Below are 15,402 nucleotides of genomic sequence, written 5' to 3' on the forward strand. Positions count from 1 at the left end.
ATGCCTAAGCTCCGTCCTCATCTGCGCAAGCCTCAAACACTTTAAAATCATAAGTAGCAAAAAACAAAAGGAATTGATCCCAAAATATCCACAGAAAAGAAAATCCAGAGAAAACAAAAAAAACTCTGTGGAGTGACGATGTTCCTAAATGGACTTTATTTGAAAGTGTCAGAGTTCCAAAGGTACACCAAAATCATCCACATAAAATAATTCCATCCACATAAAAATAAATCATCCACGTAAGAGCCTTAAAGGACCTAGTCCGCTAGGGATACAGGACCCAACACGGTCCGCGTTTCGACAAAAAGTCTTCTTCAGGAGTCCCTGGGGGTCCTATAAAGGTGAGTACGTGGGAAACAATTGTATGGTGAGCCGGAAGTGAGACACTGCTTGCATTTGCAATGGAAAAAAAAGCAAATGCAAATGCAAGCAGTGTATCCCTAGCGGACTAGGTCCTTTAAGGCTCTTATGTGGATGATTTACTTTTAGGTGGATGGAATTATTTTATGTGGATGATTTCAGTGTACCTTTGGAACTTTGACACTTTCAAATAAAGTCCATTTAGGAACATCGTCACTCCACAGAGTTTTTTTGGTTTTCTCTTGGTTTATTTACACCCTTTTGTGTTCTTCTGATTGCGCTCCTGATTTTTTTTTTTTTTTTTTTTTGGGGGGGGGGGGCGGGGGGGACGGGGAAGGGGGACTAGTCAACTGTCTATTTTAATGTATTTTTAATCTATCTTCATTGTAAACCGCTTTGAACCTCACGGTATAGCGGTATATAAGAAATAAAATAATAATAATAATATGTTGTTTTATTGGCTAAAGTAGTCTATAAAGAGGATGGTCTTTATCCCTTTCTTGAATTTTAGGCCAGGGTTTTCTTGGTTTAAATGAGTACATCTAAGTTAGGCGCCTATGGGAGCTTAATATCTGCCCAGAATCTGCTCCTAACCCCTTCCCCCCCTACGTGCTGGTAGGTGCCTTGGAGTAGACGCCTATCTCGAAGTGGGTGCTGATGGTACTTACTTTCCACAGACACTCCCAAGATGCCCAGTTTCGTGGCGGGGTCTTCACTGTAGCCCAGTCGCACGGTGCACTGGTCTCTGTCTGGGTTTAATGTAGACTTCACTTTGTGGCACAGCATCTCTGCCAAACCCTTCTCTATGGGTGGCATTGAATCAACCTGGAAAAAGTCAAGGACACAGATGAAATATACTCCGTCTTTTGGTGGAGTGAAGGTAGTCTTCGGAAGTCACACTAAATTACCTTATAAGGATGCAAATCTAGAATAACTAGGGGTTTTAGTAGACGAGAGTGGCAAATGTCCAAAGCTTTGACTATCTGATTCTCCAAACACTCCAAAAAGCTTAAATTCATTCTAGAGGATATGTTTAAAAAAAAACAAAAAAAACCCACTTTTTTTAGGTGCATCCCCTCAAATAAGTATTTACACAGAGGCTCATAGTCAAAAAATATTAATGTCCAAAAAGTGCCCTAAATTGGCACTTGGATGTCCAAATCGCCATGACGGGTTAGATTTGGACGTAATGCAGAGATAATCGAATGTTATGCAAAACGTCTGGATGGAACTTAGACATTCAGGAGCAAATTCTATAAACGGCGTCCTGATTTTAGGTGGTCTACCGCTGCCTAAAAGCCAATCGGGATGCATGTTTTTGAACACCCCTACCCTCAAGGCAGGCCACCTACATTGTAAGTGCCTCCAAGAACCTAGTGAGGCACGTAGGGCTGCCTAACTTCGCTTAAGGCTAGGCATGGGTGTGGTTTTGCCTGGAAGTGGCCTTAGGCGAGCTTAGGCAGCCCTAGCCGATTCTGGGCACCTCCGTAGGCCACTGGAAGGCGCTAGAAATGTAGGCCAGCAAATGTTGGCCTACATTTCTGGCGCCTTCAAATAAATGTGCCCGCTGAACTGATCGGCAAGGGAATCTCCCTGCTGCCATCAGTTTAGCGGCCGTGGCAGGGACCCATCCCCCCTCCCCCGCAAAGATTACCAGCAGGAAGGATGCCCAGTCCCTCCTGCCGGGACTCCAGAAGCCATCCCCCACATCCCCAATGTCCACGGCAGGAGGAGTGCCCAATTCCTCCTGCCGCCACCCCACTGACACCTCCTCCGACAGGAGGGATGCCCAGTCCCTCCTGCCGAACACCCCTCCACCCCCCCGTAATGACCGCAGCAGGACAACCCCCCAAGTACCAGATAGAAACCCAAAGAGTAGCAACATTCTAGAGCTGAGATTGTGATGTCATAATGCTTCATTCCACCAATGCCTAAGAGATAACCTCACCAGTGATGTCACAATGGCTTCACTGTTCTATACTTAGCTCACATAAGAGTTGCTATATGATACGGGGACAGATCAAAAGTCCATCAAGCCCATTATCCTGTTTCCAAAAGTGGCCAATCCAGGTCCCAAGTACCTAGTTAGATCCCGAGCAGTAAAACAGATTTTGCGTTTTCCCAGCTCTAATGTTAAGCCAGAGAGACAGCAGTGAAGTTAAAAGCAGGTGTAACCAAATGCTCTGGGCTGCCGTTATGCTCATCCCCGTTCCCGTTATCTGAAAGTGGCAGCTCTTCTGGACAGGAAGCTCTCTAGGGTCATGATCTCAGATACAGATGATTCGCTTTAAGAAAAATAAAACCTGCCCATAATTGCACGGTTATGCAAACACCAGTTTTGTTTCTAAAACAAAACATCACCATCATTTTTTTTAAAAATTTTTTTTTTGGGGGGGGTGTGCTTTCATTTTTCCAGGCATCAAGAAGATAATATTTTTCATCATAGTATCCTGGCACACATCAAAGCTGAAATTGTGTTATATTTTCCAAGACACAGAGTTAAACAGATGCACTAAAAAAAGGACAGTAGAAGTGGTCTGGAATTGTATTTGATGTGGAGATCATACACACACACATGGGAGGATAACTTTATATAAGTGGGGAAATGGACATCTAAATCCAGCCTTTTAAACTGAGCCATTAGTTTCTAAAAAGCTTGGTGAGCACTGGGCCTTTTGTAAATGATTTATAGCACAGGTTGGATGGGGCAAAGTTTTCCCACTATATGAAGATGATGGCTATTGAATTAAAAATAAAGAGCTCAGACCCTTGCATAGTTCAATGACATCACTAAACAGTTTGGTTGAAAGGTCTGAGCACTTTACTTTTAATTCAATAATCATCATCTTCATATAGTGGGAAATCTAGATATATCATCATAGAATTGTCATTTATCTTCCTAGAAGATTGTGTGAGCAAAGTTTTAAAAGTATCAGATACAGTACTCCCCCGATATTCGCGGGGGTTCCGGTCCAGGAACCCCCGCGAATCTTGAAAAACCGCAAATACGGTTTTTGGTGGGGGAGACTGGAGCGGGAGAGGCAGGAGAGAGCAGCCGGAACGCCGGCGAGTGAAGGAAATCACTCACTGTATGCTCCGACCGCCTCTTCCTCTACTAAAGTCGGGCCTCACCAATCAGGAGCTGTGTGTCAAAGCAGCTCCTGACTGGTGAGTGAGTGATTTCCTTCACTTGCCGGCACTCCGGCTGCCCTCTCCAGCTGTCCTCTCCTGGTTGGCGATTTGCGGTTGGAAAATACCGCGAATGACCGGGACCGCGAATCGCCGACTGCGAATTCGCGGGGGAGCACTGTATTTTATAAACCAGTCCAACCCTTGCAGTAGGGGGAATACATGTTAGTGTGTTAGGTTCACCTCACCACTCGCCTTTCCCATTTAGACAGGGTAAGTGGCATCTTTCTAAAATAGCTTTATATATATCTGACTCATAGGGTTACAATATGGCTCCAGAAAAAGGAGGATGGATTGAGACATCCAGGTTTTACTTCCATTGTTTTCTGTCCTGCTTTCTCTGAAGCCATATGGTAATAATAATAATAATAATAATCAATTTATATACCGCAGGGCCGTAAAGTTCTATGCAGTTTACAAGAAATGTTAAAAAATTACAATTAAGAAATGAAATTAGATAACCAAATAATTAGAAATAATACTATAATGATCTAGATCAGGGGTAGGGAACTCCGGTCCTCGAGAGCCGTATTCCAGTCGGGTTTTCCGGATTTCCCCAATGAATATGCACGAGATCTATGTGCATGCACAGCTTTCAATGCATATTCATTGCAGAAATCCTGAAAACCCGACTGGACTACGGCTCTCGAGGACCGGAGTTCCCTACCCCTGATCTAGATCAGTGGTTCCCAACCCTGTCCTGGAGGACCACCAGGGCAGTCAGGTTTTCAGGATAGCCCTAATGAATATGCATGGAGCAGATTTGTATGCCTGGCACCTCCATTATATGCAGATCGCTCTCATGCATATTCATTAGGGTTATCCTGAAAACCCGACTGGCCTGGGGGTCCTCCAGGACAGGTTTGGGAACCACTGATCTATACATATAAAAGCTTCATATGGATCCTTCTAAAATAAGGACCTTTCTCTATGTTTGTAGAAGGTCAGGACAGGGGAAGGGCAGAGGGATTCCAACCCAAAATTATGGGGTATTCTTCAAGGTGTGGTACAAGTTTCCCTCCCTCCCCATCAAGCAGTGGCATAGTAAGGCTAGGAAGTGCCTGGAGCGGTGGCATCCCCTATGCCCTCCTCTCCACACACCCCCCACGCTCTCTTCTCCACGCCCCTGTTCCTTCCATGCTTCCCCCTGCTCCTCCACCCCACACTTGCACTTTCCCTTCCCCCCTGTAACTTTAAATCTTCGCCACTGCGAGTGGCTTTTCTCCAGCATGCTCCTTGCGCCAGCTCTGGACTTCCCCTCTGATGTCACTTCCTGGCCCCTTGACCAGGAAGTGATTCAGAGGGGAACCAGGCTGGCGCGAGCAACAGGCTGTAGAAAGTGCTTGCGCTAGCGAAGATCTACAGAAGGGGAGGGATGGCGCGAGTGTGGTGGGGTGGAGAGGTTCTGGCACCCCCACCAACACGGCGCCCAGGGCGGTTCCCCCCCCCACTACGCCACTGCCCCCAAGACATGGTAACTGGGAAGCAATTTAAAGCAGCACTAGAACCCAAACAGCCACAGCACAGCTCCTGATGACCTTCTGGCTTTCTGTATGCCTCAGAGGAACAACACAGAAGAAGAGCTTTGCTTTTCCTGGCAGTGAACTTCATTGTGCAGCCAGCCCTGAAGAGCTGATCTAATCTCTTTCCCACACTAGCACAAACATACCCCTGAGGTAAACACAACCAAGTGCCTAGAACAGCTGGGAATGGCAGAGGAGGGAGGGCTGAAAGGGAATGAAAGGTACAAGAGGTTATCAGATTCACAAGTTTCAGGCTGTCCTTGCTCTGTGCTGAAAATGCCACCCCAAAACACTACGGGGGGCTGTTCTGTAAATGGCATAGAGGCGCATTTGTGTGCCCACAAATGCCAATATTTCACCTATGCCCTACTGCATAACAGGGCACAGTTTGAAAGTGGGTTTATACATGGAAAGAGTCTAGGTGGGGGGGGCACACGGTCGCAGGAAAAATTACAGCAGTGGTTCTTAAACCACCCCCAGTCAGTCAGATTTTCAAGATATCCCTAATGAATATGCATGAGGCAAATTTGCATATAATAGAGGTTCCAGGCATGCATATCTGCCTCATGCATATTCATTAGGAATATCTTGAAAAATCTGACTGACTGGGGGCCCCGAAGACAGGTTTAAGAACCACTAAATTATAGAATAACATAATTTATGCCCATTTTTCAGCAATCTAGGTATGAACAATGGCACCTATGGCTAGTTAAAGTATTGGTGTTTTTTGCTAGAATTTCTATATAGGAAAGTAGGTGCCCATATAGCATAGAAACTTGACTACTACTAATCATTTCTATAGTTTATTGGTTATTGAAAGCTTTTATATCGCTACTAATGACTGGGATGTCAATTCAGAGCAGTTTGCAAGAGCTTCTGTAAAAGGTGTTACTAGACACATCTGTGATTTTCAAGAGAGAGCCAGTGTCCTCTGGACTGGTGTATAAGAACATAAGAATAGCTTCACTGGGACAGACCAATGGTCCATCAAGCCCAGTAGCCTGTTCTCACGGTGGCCAATCCAGGTCACTAGTTCCTGGCCAAAACCCAAGGAGTAGCAACAGTCCATTATCTCAGCATGAGCAAGATTCCAGAACCCCAAAGAGTAGCAACATTCCATGTAGAATCCCAAAGAATAACAAGATTCCAGAACCCCAAAGAGTAGCAACATTCCATGTAGAATCCCAAAGAATAACAAGATTCTAGAATCCCAAAGAGTGGCAACATTCCATATAGAATCCCAATGAATAACAAGATTCTAGAATCCCAAAGAGTGGCAACATTCCATATAGAATCCCAATGAATAACAAGATTCTAGAATCCCAAAGAGTGGCAACATTCCATGCTACTGATCCAGGGCAAGCAGTGGCTTCCCCCTTGTCTTTCTCAATAACAGACTATGGACTTTTCCTCCAGGAACTTGTCCAAACCTTTCTTAAAACCAGCTACGCTCTATGCTCTTACCACATCCTCTTGCAACGCGTTCTAGAGCTTAACTATTCTCTGAGTGAAAAAAAAATTCCCTCCAATTGGTTTTAAAAGTATTTCCCTGTGACTTCAGCACGCAAGATCTCTGACAGCAATGCCACAATTACGTCTCAGTAGATAAGTAGTGCGGTTCAGTTCATTCCAAGATCCAGCATAATTGTGACATAGGCTTCAGCTGTGGCTGCTGCATTACCCTTTGAACTTGGGAGCAGCGGATTATTTAAACTTTTTTAGCACTTTCACTAGGGATAGGTCCTAGGATGTTTCACAGGTGATACCCTTTCTGGGTTTACAACTGTGGCAGCAGTGCCTTTGGGATGGTTCCCGTGGCAAGCTGCGAAAACTGAGGACCATCCCTCACTCACAAAAATGTTATGTTTAACATTTTTTATTAATTTTTTCATATTACAACAAGTGTAACATAAAGATTCATACAATTACCTTAAGTATACACTTGATATCTCCATAACATATTGTACATACAATATATCTTGTATAATCCTTACTATAATTTTAGACATCATATAAAATATAATAATTTTATCAACTATTATTCAATTATGAAACCCTTTCCCTCCCCTTATTTTATTTAATTGCACACAATATAACAACTATTATGATAATTTATTTATATTTTGTGATAAAGAGAATAAACCTATCCCCCCCTCCCTCCCTTCCTTTATCAAGTATCTTATTCTGGGAAAAATTATATCAATCATTACAAAAATCTATTAATGGTCCCCCAAATCTTCTTAAACTTATCGATATATCCTCACAAAAACACTCACAAAAATTTTAAAATTTATTAGAGTGGTTGTGTTATTAAATCTTGTCCGTTGCTTCCCTAGTTTGTACGGGTCGGGGGAGATTTTTTCTAGTACATAAGTTTTTCAGCATCCTTTGGATTGATCTGAGCTTTGTGGTAATACTCGGCCGCCTTGACTACTGTTTTTCCAATTTTCCCCACATATACGACAGCGATTCCTTCTGCTTACCTCTTCTGGACACATCTATATTGTCAAATATAATTTATTGAGCACCAAGAAAATCAACAAGGAGAAACAAGTACAGAGAAGAACAAATAGCTCCAAATTTTACACAAAAAATCCAACAAGCCAACAAGCCCACCCCACCAACCCAACCCACAACCCAACCCCCCCTGGATACATCTATATTAAAGAAAACATCCCTGTTTGAACAGTAGGCATCTAGAGATTTGCTTGTTAACAGTTCAAGAGATCTCCAGATGGTTCCTGCCTTCCTTTGCATAGATTATAAGCTATGCCGGCACTGTGAGGTCGTTTCTTAACGAGGCCTGGCAGACACACGGGTTTAGCTGTCAGGTATGTACATGAAAACAAAGAGAGAGTCTGCAATTTGGTAAAACTTATTTTAATGATTAAAACCCTATGAACAGTTGCACTGCTCTCCTGGGCATGACATTTCTGGGATGGGAAATCAGCCTCGAAGCGGGAGGAGGGATGACTCCTGGAGCTGCCTTCCAGCCCAGTTCAGTGGTTTGAGGATCTCCCTTCCTGAGTCACGAATTGGAGAGATTTATTTTTTGGCTTGAGGTGTGGCAAAAGATGTTGGAGAACTTGTTTTGTAGGGTCATGAAATGGTTAACTGTTGTTTAAAATATTGCTCTGGCCTACATAACTGAAGAAAGTTGACTATCTATTGACTTCATCTGCCTAAAATGTATGTCCCTACCTTACCACATTGTAAGCTAAATAGATAAGAGTTTGAGCTATGATGTACCCTGCCCTTCTGTATATTTAACATTTAGAACTGTAAGAGTTAGATAAGTGACCTGCTAGTGTGAGCTTAGGACCAATAATAATTGTAGAAAAGTTATAGAAGTAACAAATGAAAATTGTAGTTTTTGCATATATTAGTTTGCAAAAAGGGCATAAAAGTCTGTGTATTTCCTGTTTCTGACACTCTAGTAGGCAGGCTATTAACTGCACTAGAGTCCGGTATACCGTAATAAATTTCTTGTACTTTCTTCACGCCTCTGACTTTGTGTGTTCAAGTGACCTTTCAGTTTAAGAGCAGTTTTAAGTGACTAAGGTTTGCTGTTGCCACAGTAACAGGGCTAATGCTATATGGGATGAAAGAAAACTAACGGATTGTTCGCCATGATTTTCAAAGGCACTTTATTTTTTTATTCCCAAGGCAAAAATTCTCTCAGCCTGTGGGAAAAACCAGAACAAAACAAATGGCCTCTGTAATAAGGAACTCATCCTTTAGAAAAGGAGAACACGGTGAGCGCCATGGTCTCTAAGGGTTGGCTATTCAGACTGCAGGAAGCAGCTCGCCATAGGTGCCAGGTAAAGGAGGCTTGGGAAGGCCCAGCCGTAACGTTCCCCCTCTCTTCCTCCAGCATAAAAAAACAAACAGGGAGCATCCCCTCCCCTCCACCTGTCTGCTCGACCTGCTGACTCCACGATTCACGGGCCACAGAGCTCTGCACGCTGGCGCCTGCACAACAGCTCTGCTGGTTCCTGCCCAAACAGGAAGTTGCATCATAGGGGGTGGGGCAGGAGCTGGCTCTGCACAGTTTCTCTTTATTGATGGCCTGTGAATCGAGGAGGCAGATGATTGGGCAGACAGGCTGTTTGTTTTCTTTTTATACGTATTTACAAAATTTATATTCCGCACTATCTTTACCATTCTAGGTAGATTACAAATCAACATACAAATTCAAATAACCATAAAATAACAATAAATAAGCAGTAGAGGATCAAAAAAATAAAATCATCATACTAATCAAAACAAACAACTAAACATATTTTAAACATTCACCGTAACTCCTCCTTGCTTCGAGAGAAAAAGGGTAAAAGCAGGGGATAGGAAATGGGAGGAAAGAGACGGAGGGGTAAAGCTGGATATTGGGGGGGGGGGAAGAGACAGAGGAGCAAAGCTGGATAGTGGGAAAAGAGAAGCTGAAGGGTGATGAGTGAAAAGGAGGGGAAAGGCTGGATGGTGGGGGGATAGACAGGTGCATGGCTAGATGGGCAGAGTTAGGGTTACCCGATTTTTCCACGGAGAAACCTGGGCACATGGCTCCGCCCTGTTCCACCCCAGCCCTGCCCCCTTCTGCCTCTAGCCCCGCCCCCACAAAGCCTTATCTTTCTTTTCCAACCTCCGGGCTACATCATCCTCACATGCTCAGAGACCCTCCAGACGCAGCTGGGAAGTCGGGGCTTTCCAAAACCCAGACAAGCTACTGAGTTTTGGAAAGTCCGTCCAGGCACGCAGCCAGTCCTCTAAAAAGAGGACATATCCAGGTTTTCCCGGATGTCTGGTAACCCTAGGTAGGGTAAGAGAGACAGAGAAGAGATTTTGGATAGTAGGGTGGGGTGAGAGAGACCGTGAGAGCACGAATGAACAGAGATCCTGGATGGCTGGGAAAAGGGAAGAGAGAGAAGAGATTCTGCTTTGTGCTGGTGGTGGTGAGATAGACAGAAGGCTAATGTTGGATGAGGGGGGGGGGGGGGAAAGAAACCAAGAAGACATGTTGTATGGCAGGCAGAAAGACACATAAACACAAGATCCTGGATGGTGGGGTAGGAGAGAGAGGAAAAGGAGATTCCCCCACCCCTGGTTATAAAGGGTGCCAAAATCCACAATCTCTCTCTCCCCCTCCGCAGAGAGGAGGAAGAGAGGAAGAGATGCCGGATTGGAAGTTTGGCACCATTTATCACCAGTACTCTGGGCCTCACCTGGTCCATAGGCTGAGCTGGCCCTGAATGAAAACCCAAAATAACGCTGGCTTTTTCAAAGCTGCGGTAGAGGTTTCTACCACGAGCCAGCGAGGTGAGCGCTTTGACGCTCATATGAGTGTCGGAGCATTTACCTCGCCAGTCTGCGATGGACACCGCTACTCTATCGCAGCTTTGTACAAGGAGCCCTAAGTAAACAAGCATTTTAGAGCAGATCATTTTGGCTCTTATGCGCTGCTGTATGCCGGGCGGCAAACCAGAAGCACATCGCGTCATATTTCTTCTGCCAGCGTGCATGAAGTCGTCGGTCAGCTTTAAAGATTTATTTGGGTTTCTGAAGAAGGGGTAGCTTTCCTCAAAACCGAGCTCAGTAGAAGAGGGAAAAATGCTTCACTACCTGAATAAATTCATGTAAAGCCATTCTGATCTCCCTTGGGAGAACGGTATAGAAAATTAAATAAATAGTGTGAAAAGTTTCAGCTTCTGGTAACCAGAGCTGAGATTGTGATGTCATAATGCCTCATTCCACCAATAAGAGCCAACCTCATCAGTGATGTCACAAAGGCTTGATTGTCCTGTACTTGGCTCACTTTTACTTCATTTTGATTTCTAGAGTGGTGCAGTGGTTAAAGCTACAGCCTCAGCACCCTGGGGTTGTGGGTTCAAACCACAAATCAAATACTAGAGAAGTGTGTAATAACCAATAAGACTGCAAAATCACTTCCTTGCACACATATATATCAAAATATTGTTTTATGCCATGCCTCAGAGACCGAAGAATCAGGCAACAATTGCCGAAAACTTATATCGGTCGGAACTAGAGAGTTGCGCGGGGACAGAAATCCCACCCGTCCCCACCCGTCCCCGCCAAAATCCCACCCATCCCCACCCGTCCCCGTGAGGAATCCCTCCGTCCCCACCCGTCCCCGTGAGGAATCCCTCCGTCCCCACCCGTCCCCGCGAGGAATCCCCTCCGTCCCCACCCGTCCCCGCGAGGAATCCCCTCCGTCCCCACCCGTCCCCGCGAGGAATCCCCTCCGTCACCATCCTTCCCTATAAACTTCAGAAATAGTTATTTTATTTAATTATGCTACTGAATTAAAGGCTCTGGTAGAGACCCATTTACAAATAAGCAAAGAGACTATTAATTTGGAAATATTAATTGGGAAGAATACATACTTTGTAAATGGGTTTCTACCAGAACCTCTAATGTAAATATAAAATATAAATACTCAGCTGATGAGAACCCACAAACTGTCAGCTGAGGACTTCCTTTGCAGTTGGCCTGGGGTCCCTTTTGCCAAGCTTGGCAGGCAGCAGTAGCGTCCCTGAGTCACAGATGCTGGCACCTCAGTGGCTCATGGATGCTGCCAGCGACTGCTGCGCTTGGTGGAGGGGAGTTCTGACCATCTCTAGAGGAGGTCCTCTGCTGGCGGTGCTTGGGGATCCCCACCAGTCACAGCAAGGGCCAACAAGTACTTCAACACTGTAGAAATAAAACCAGAAATGCATTTCCTTTTCTTTTGAACACAAAACAAAGATATCTGCCATATACATTTCCCAAGGCAGATGACTCTATGCAATGTCACCTCGGTAACAAAATACAAAAATAGACAAATACACCCCCTCCCTTTTTACTAAACCACAATAGTAGGTTTTAGCACAGGGAGTTACGCTGAATGCCTCGCGCTGCTCTCAATGCTCATAGGCTCCCTGCGCTAAAAAACAATATTGCGGTTTAGTAAAAGGGAGCCATAGTGCAAAATATAGACAGCAGATATAAATTCTCAAAACAGACACATTTTGATCACTAAATTGAAAATAAAATCATTTTTCCTACCTTTGCTGTTTGGTGATTTCATGAGTCTCTGGTTGCACTTTCTTCTTCTGACTGTGCATCCAATCTTTCTTCCTTTCTTTCAGCCTCCTGTATGTTTCCTCTCCTCCAGACCTCATTCTCTCCCCCAACTTTTTCTTTCTGTCTCCCTGTTCCCCCTTCTTTCTGTCTCTCTGTCTGCCCCCTTTCTTTCTTTCTCCGTGCCCTCCCCCAAGCCACTCGGTTTGCTGCCACCGCCATCGGGGAATAGTCCCCAAGCCACCGCTGTCCCAAGCTTTCCCTGCAGAAGCGTCGCGCTGACCAGCATTCCGCTCCCTGACGTCAATTCTGACGTAGGAGAGGAAGTTCCGGGCCAACAAGGCATTTCTCCTCATTCCATCCAGCCTGAGCCCCATCTCTCCTTGATCCAGCATTTCCCTTCTGTGTCTGTCAGAATTACCATTCCACCTATTTTCCAGCATCCCCCTTCTTTGTGTCCATCTCACCTATATCCCTATCTCACCACTTTTTCAGAATCTTCATTTGTCTCTGTCCTTGTCTTTACCCCATGTTCACCATTTGCCCTTTCAATGTCTTTATCTCCCCCCCCCCACTTTTTCAGCATTACTTCTATGTCTCTATTTCACCTCCTCTTCATGTCCCCTCTGTATCTCTATCCTTATTCAGAAGGTCCTGCTTACCCTTTCTCTTCTTTGTGTCACTATCTCCATTTTCAGCTTTCCCCCTTTTTCCTTTGTTAATGCACCCTGTAGCCAGAATCTTTCCACCCTCTCTCCACTCCGGCCCAGCCCAGTATGAAATATTTCCTTTTGTTTCTCTCCCCTCTCTCTTCTCCTCCCTCACCCACGAGTCCTGCATCTGGCCCTCTCCCTTCTACCTGCACCTGGCAACACCCCCCTGCTCCGCGGCTCTCTTAAGCAACTCGTCAGCAGCGGTGATCAAGACAAGCTGCCGACATCGAGGCCTTCCCTCTACGAGTCCCGCCTTTGTGGAAAAAGGAAGTTGAAACAAGCGGGACTCGCAGAGGGTAGGCCCCGACGCCAGAAGCTTGTGTCGATCGTTGCTGCTAAGTTGCCGAAGAGAGCCGCAGGTAGAAGGGAGAGGGAGATAGGAAGGCTGTAGAAGCTCCGGAGCATGACACCGAACCCGGCCAGGATGATTTCTTTTTCAGGCTGCTGCTGCCGCTGCCATCCCCCACCCGAAATGACAAAAAACAGCCTAATGCCCGCGTCGGGAAATAGCCATGCTGAGCAGTGAGCTCAGCACGTACACAGATGAAAGCCTTGCTTGCTGATTGGTCCGGCGGCACGGTGGGGCGGGGCCGCCGGACCAATCAGCAAGCAAGGCTTTCATCTGTGTACGTGCTGAGCTCACTGCTCAACATGGCTATTTCCCGACGCGACGCCAGACTTGCATCGCCAGAATTTAGGTAGGTTGTTTTCATCCCCGTGGGAGTCCCGTGGGCAAGGGGGCGTCCCCGTGGGAGTCCCGTGGGTCAGGGGGGCATCCCCGTGGGAGTCCCGTGGGCCAGGGGGCGTCCCCGTGGGAGTCCCGTGGGCCAGGGGGGGAACCCGCGGGATCCCCGCGGGACCCGCGGGATCCCCGCGATCCCCGTTCCCGTGCAGACCTCTAGTCGGAACTCTCAATCATTGGCAAAAAATGGCATGTTTAAGTACTTTTTTAGTTTTTTAAACTTTTTATAGAAAAGATTTTATACTTTTAATAAATTATTTAAATTAACTTTTAAATATAGATGTCAAATAACATCTTTTTTTCGCCACAAATATCATGAGGGTGATAACCAAAGTGCTTCTATTTAAACTTAAACACTTATCTTTGGAAGATGTATGCACTGCTTTAATCCCTACGGGGCCACCGTTTCACCTGGAGTGGCTTCATCAGGGGAACGTGGACAGTGCCTGTAAAAGATGTTAAAAATGCATTTAAGCAAAACTCAGATATTTGTACAGAATTCAGTTGATAAACTTTAATTTTAAGTGTTGAAAACTACAGCAGACTTACGGAAACGAAAATTCCCTCAGCATACAGACTCATGAAAATGGCGCCGGTGACACCCGACGCTGAGCTCTTTAAATTGCCGGCTGAGTGGATGCCGGTGCGACGTAAAAAACGTCAAAACGTCAAAGACGCCAAAAACGGCATGACGTCAATGAAATTCACCTAAATTCACCTAAATTTTTTTTGGATCTTCTGGTTAGGTGAATTTCATTGACGTCATGCCGTTTTTGGCGTCTTTGACGTTTTGACGTTTTTTACGTCGCACCGGCATCCACTCAGCCGGCAATTTAAAGAGCTCAGCGTCGGGTGTCACCGGCGCCATTTTCATGAGTCTGTATGCTGAGGGAATTTTCGTTTCCGTAAGTCTGCTGTAGTTTTCAACACTTAAAATTAAAGTTTATCAACTGAATTCTGTACAAATATCTGAGTTTTGCTTAAATGCATTTTTAACATCTTTTACAGGCACTGTCCACGTTCCCCTGATGAAGCCACTCCAGGTGAAACGGTGGCCCCGTAGGGATTAAAGCAGTGCATACATCTTCCAAAGATAAGTGTTTAAGTTTAAATAGAAGCACTTTGGTTATCACCCTCATGATATTTGTGGCGAAAAAAAGATGTTATTTGACATCTATATTTAAAAGTTAATTTAAATAATTTATTAAAAGTATAAAATCTTTTCTATAAAAAGTTTAAAAAACTAAAAAAGTACTTAAACATGCCATTTTTTGCCAATGATTGAGAGTTCCGACCGATATAAGTTTTCGGCAATTGTTGCCTGATTCTTCGGTCTCTGAGGCATGGCATAAAACAATATTTTGATATATATGTGTGCAAGGAAGTGATTTTGCAGTCTTGTTGTGGGTTCAAACCCAAACTGCTCCTTGTGACCCTGGGCAAGTCACTTAATCCCCCCATTGCCCCAGGTACATTAGATAGATTGTGAGCCTATGGGGACAGACAGGGGAAAATGCTTGAGTACTTAAATAAATTCATGTAAAACCGTTCTGATCTCCCTTGGGAGAACGGTATAGAAAACTGAATGAATAAATAAATAAACCCCTGGATTCAACATAGCCAGTAGTGGCAGGAAGAGATTAATTTTTTATGAGCCTATGTTCACCAGCAGAAGTGATTTAATTGCTGTTTGCAAAGAAAGCACGGATGAACTTTTGCAAGGTAAGTGCCTTTTTGACCGTCTTATAACCCCCTGCAGTCCATTATTATTATTTCATAGGGAGCATATTCAAGTTATATATTT

The 15,402-nt window shown here is 44.9% G+C and overlaps 1 protein-coding gene across 2 annotated transcripts in view; it reads right to left on the reverse strand.

Annotated features, from left to right (window-relative positions):
• The window catches only part of PODXL (podocalyxin like), a 114,756-nt gene that overhangs the window by 13,777 nt on the left and 85,577 nt on the right, over nucleotides 1-15,402 (reverse strand). For both annotated transcript variants that reach the window (XM_033957672.1, XM_033957673.1), the window contains exon 5: nucleotides 1,029-1,185. In XM_033957672.1, the coding sequence (XP_033813563.1) occupies nucleotides 1,029-1,185 (157 nt within the window). The remainder of the gene's footprint in view (nucleotides 1-1,028; nucleotides 1,186-15,402) is intronic.

The sequence above is a fragment of the Geotrypetes seraphini genome, chromosome 9 (genome assembly GCF_902459505.1).
Source record: "Geotrypetes seraphini chromosome 9, aGeoSer1.1, whole genome shotgun sequence".
In the NCBI taxonomy this organism is placed as follows: domain Eukaryota; kingdom Metazoa; phylum Chordata; class Amphibia; order Gymnophiona; family Dermophiidae; genus Geotrypetes; species Geotrypetes seraphini.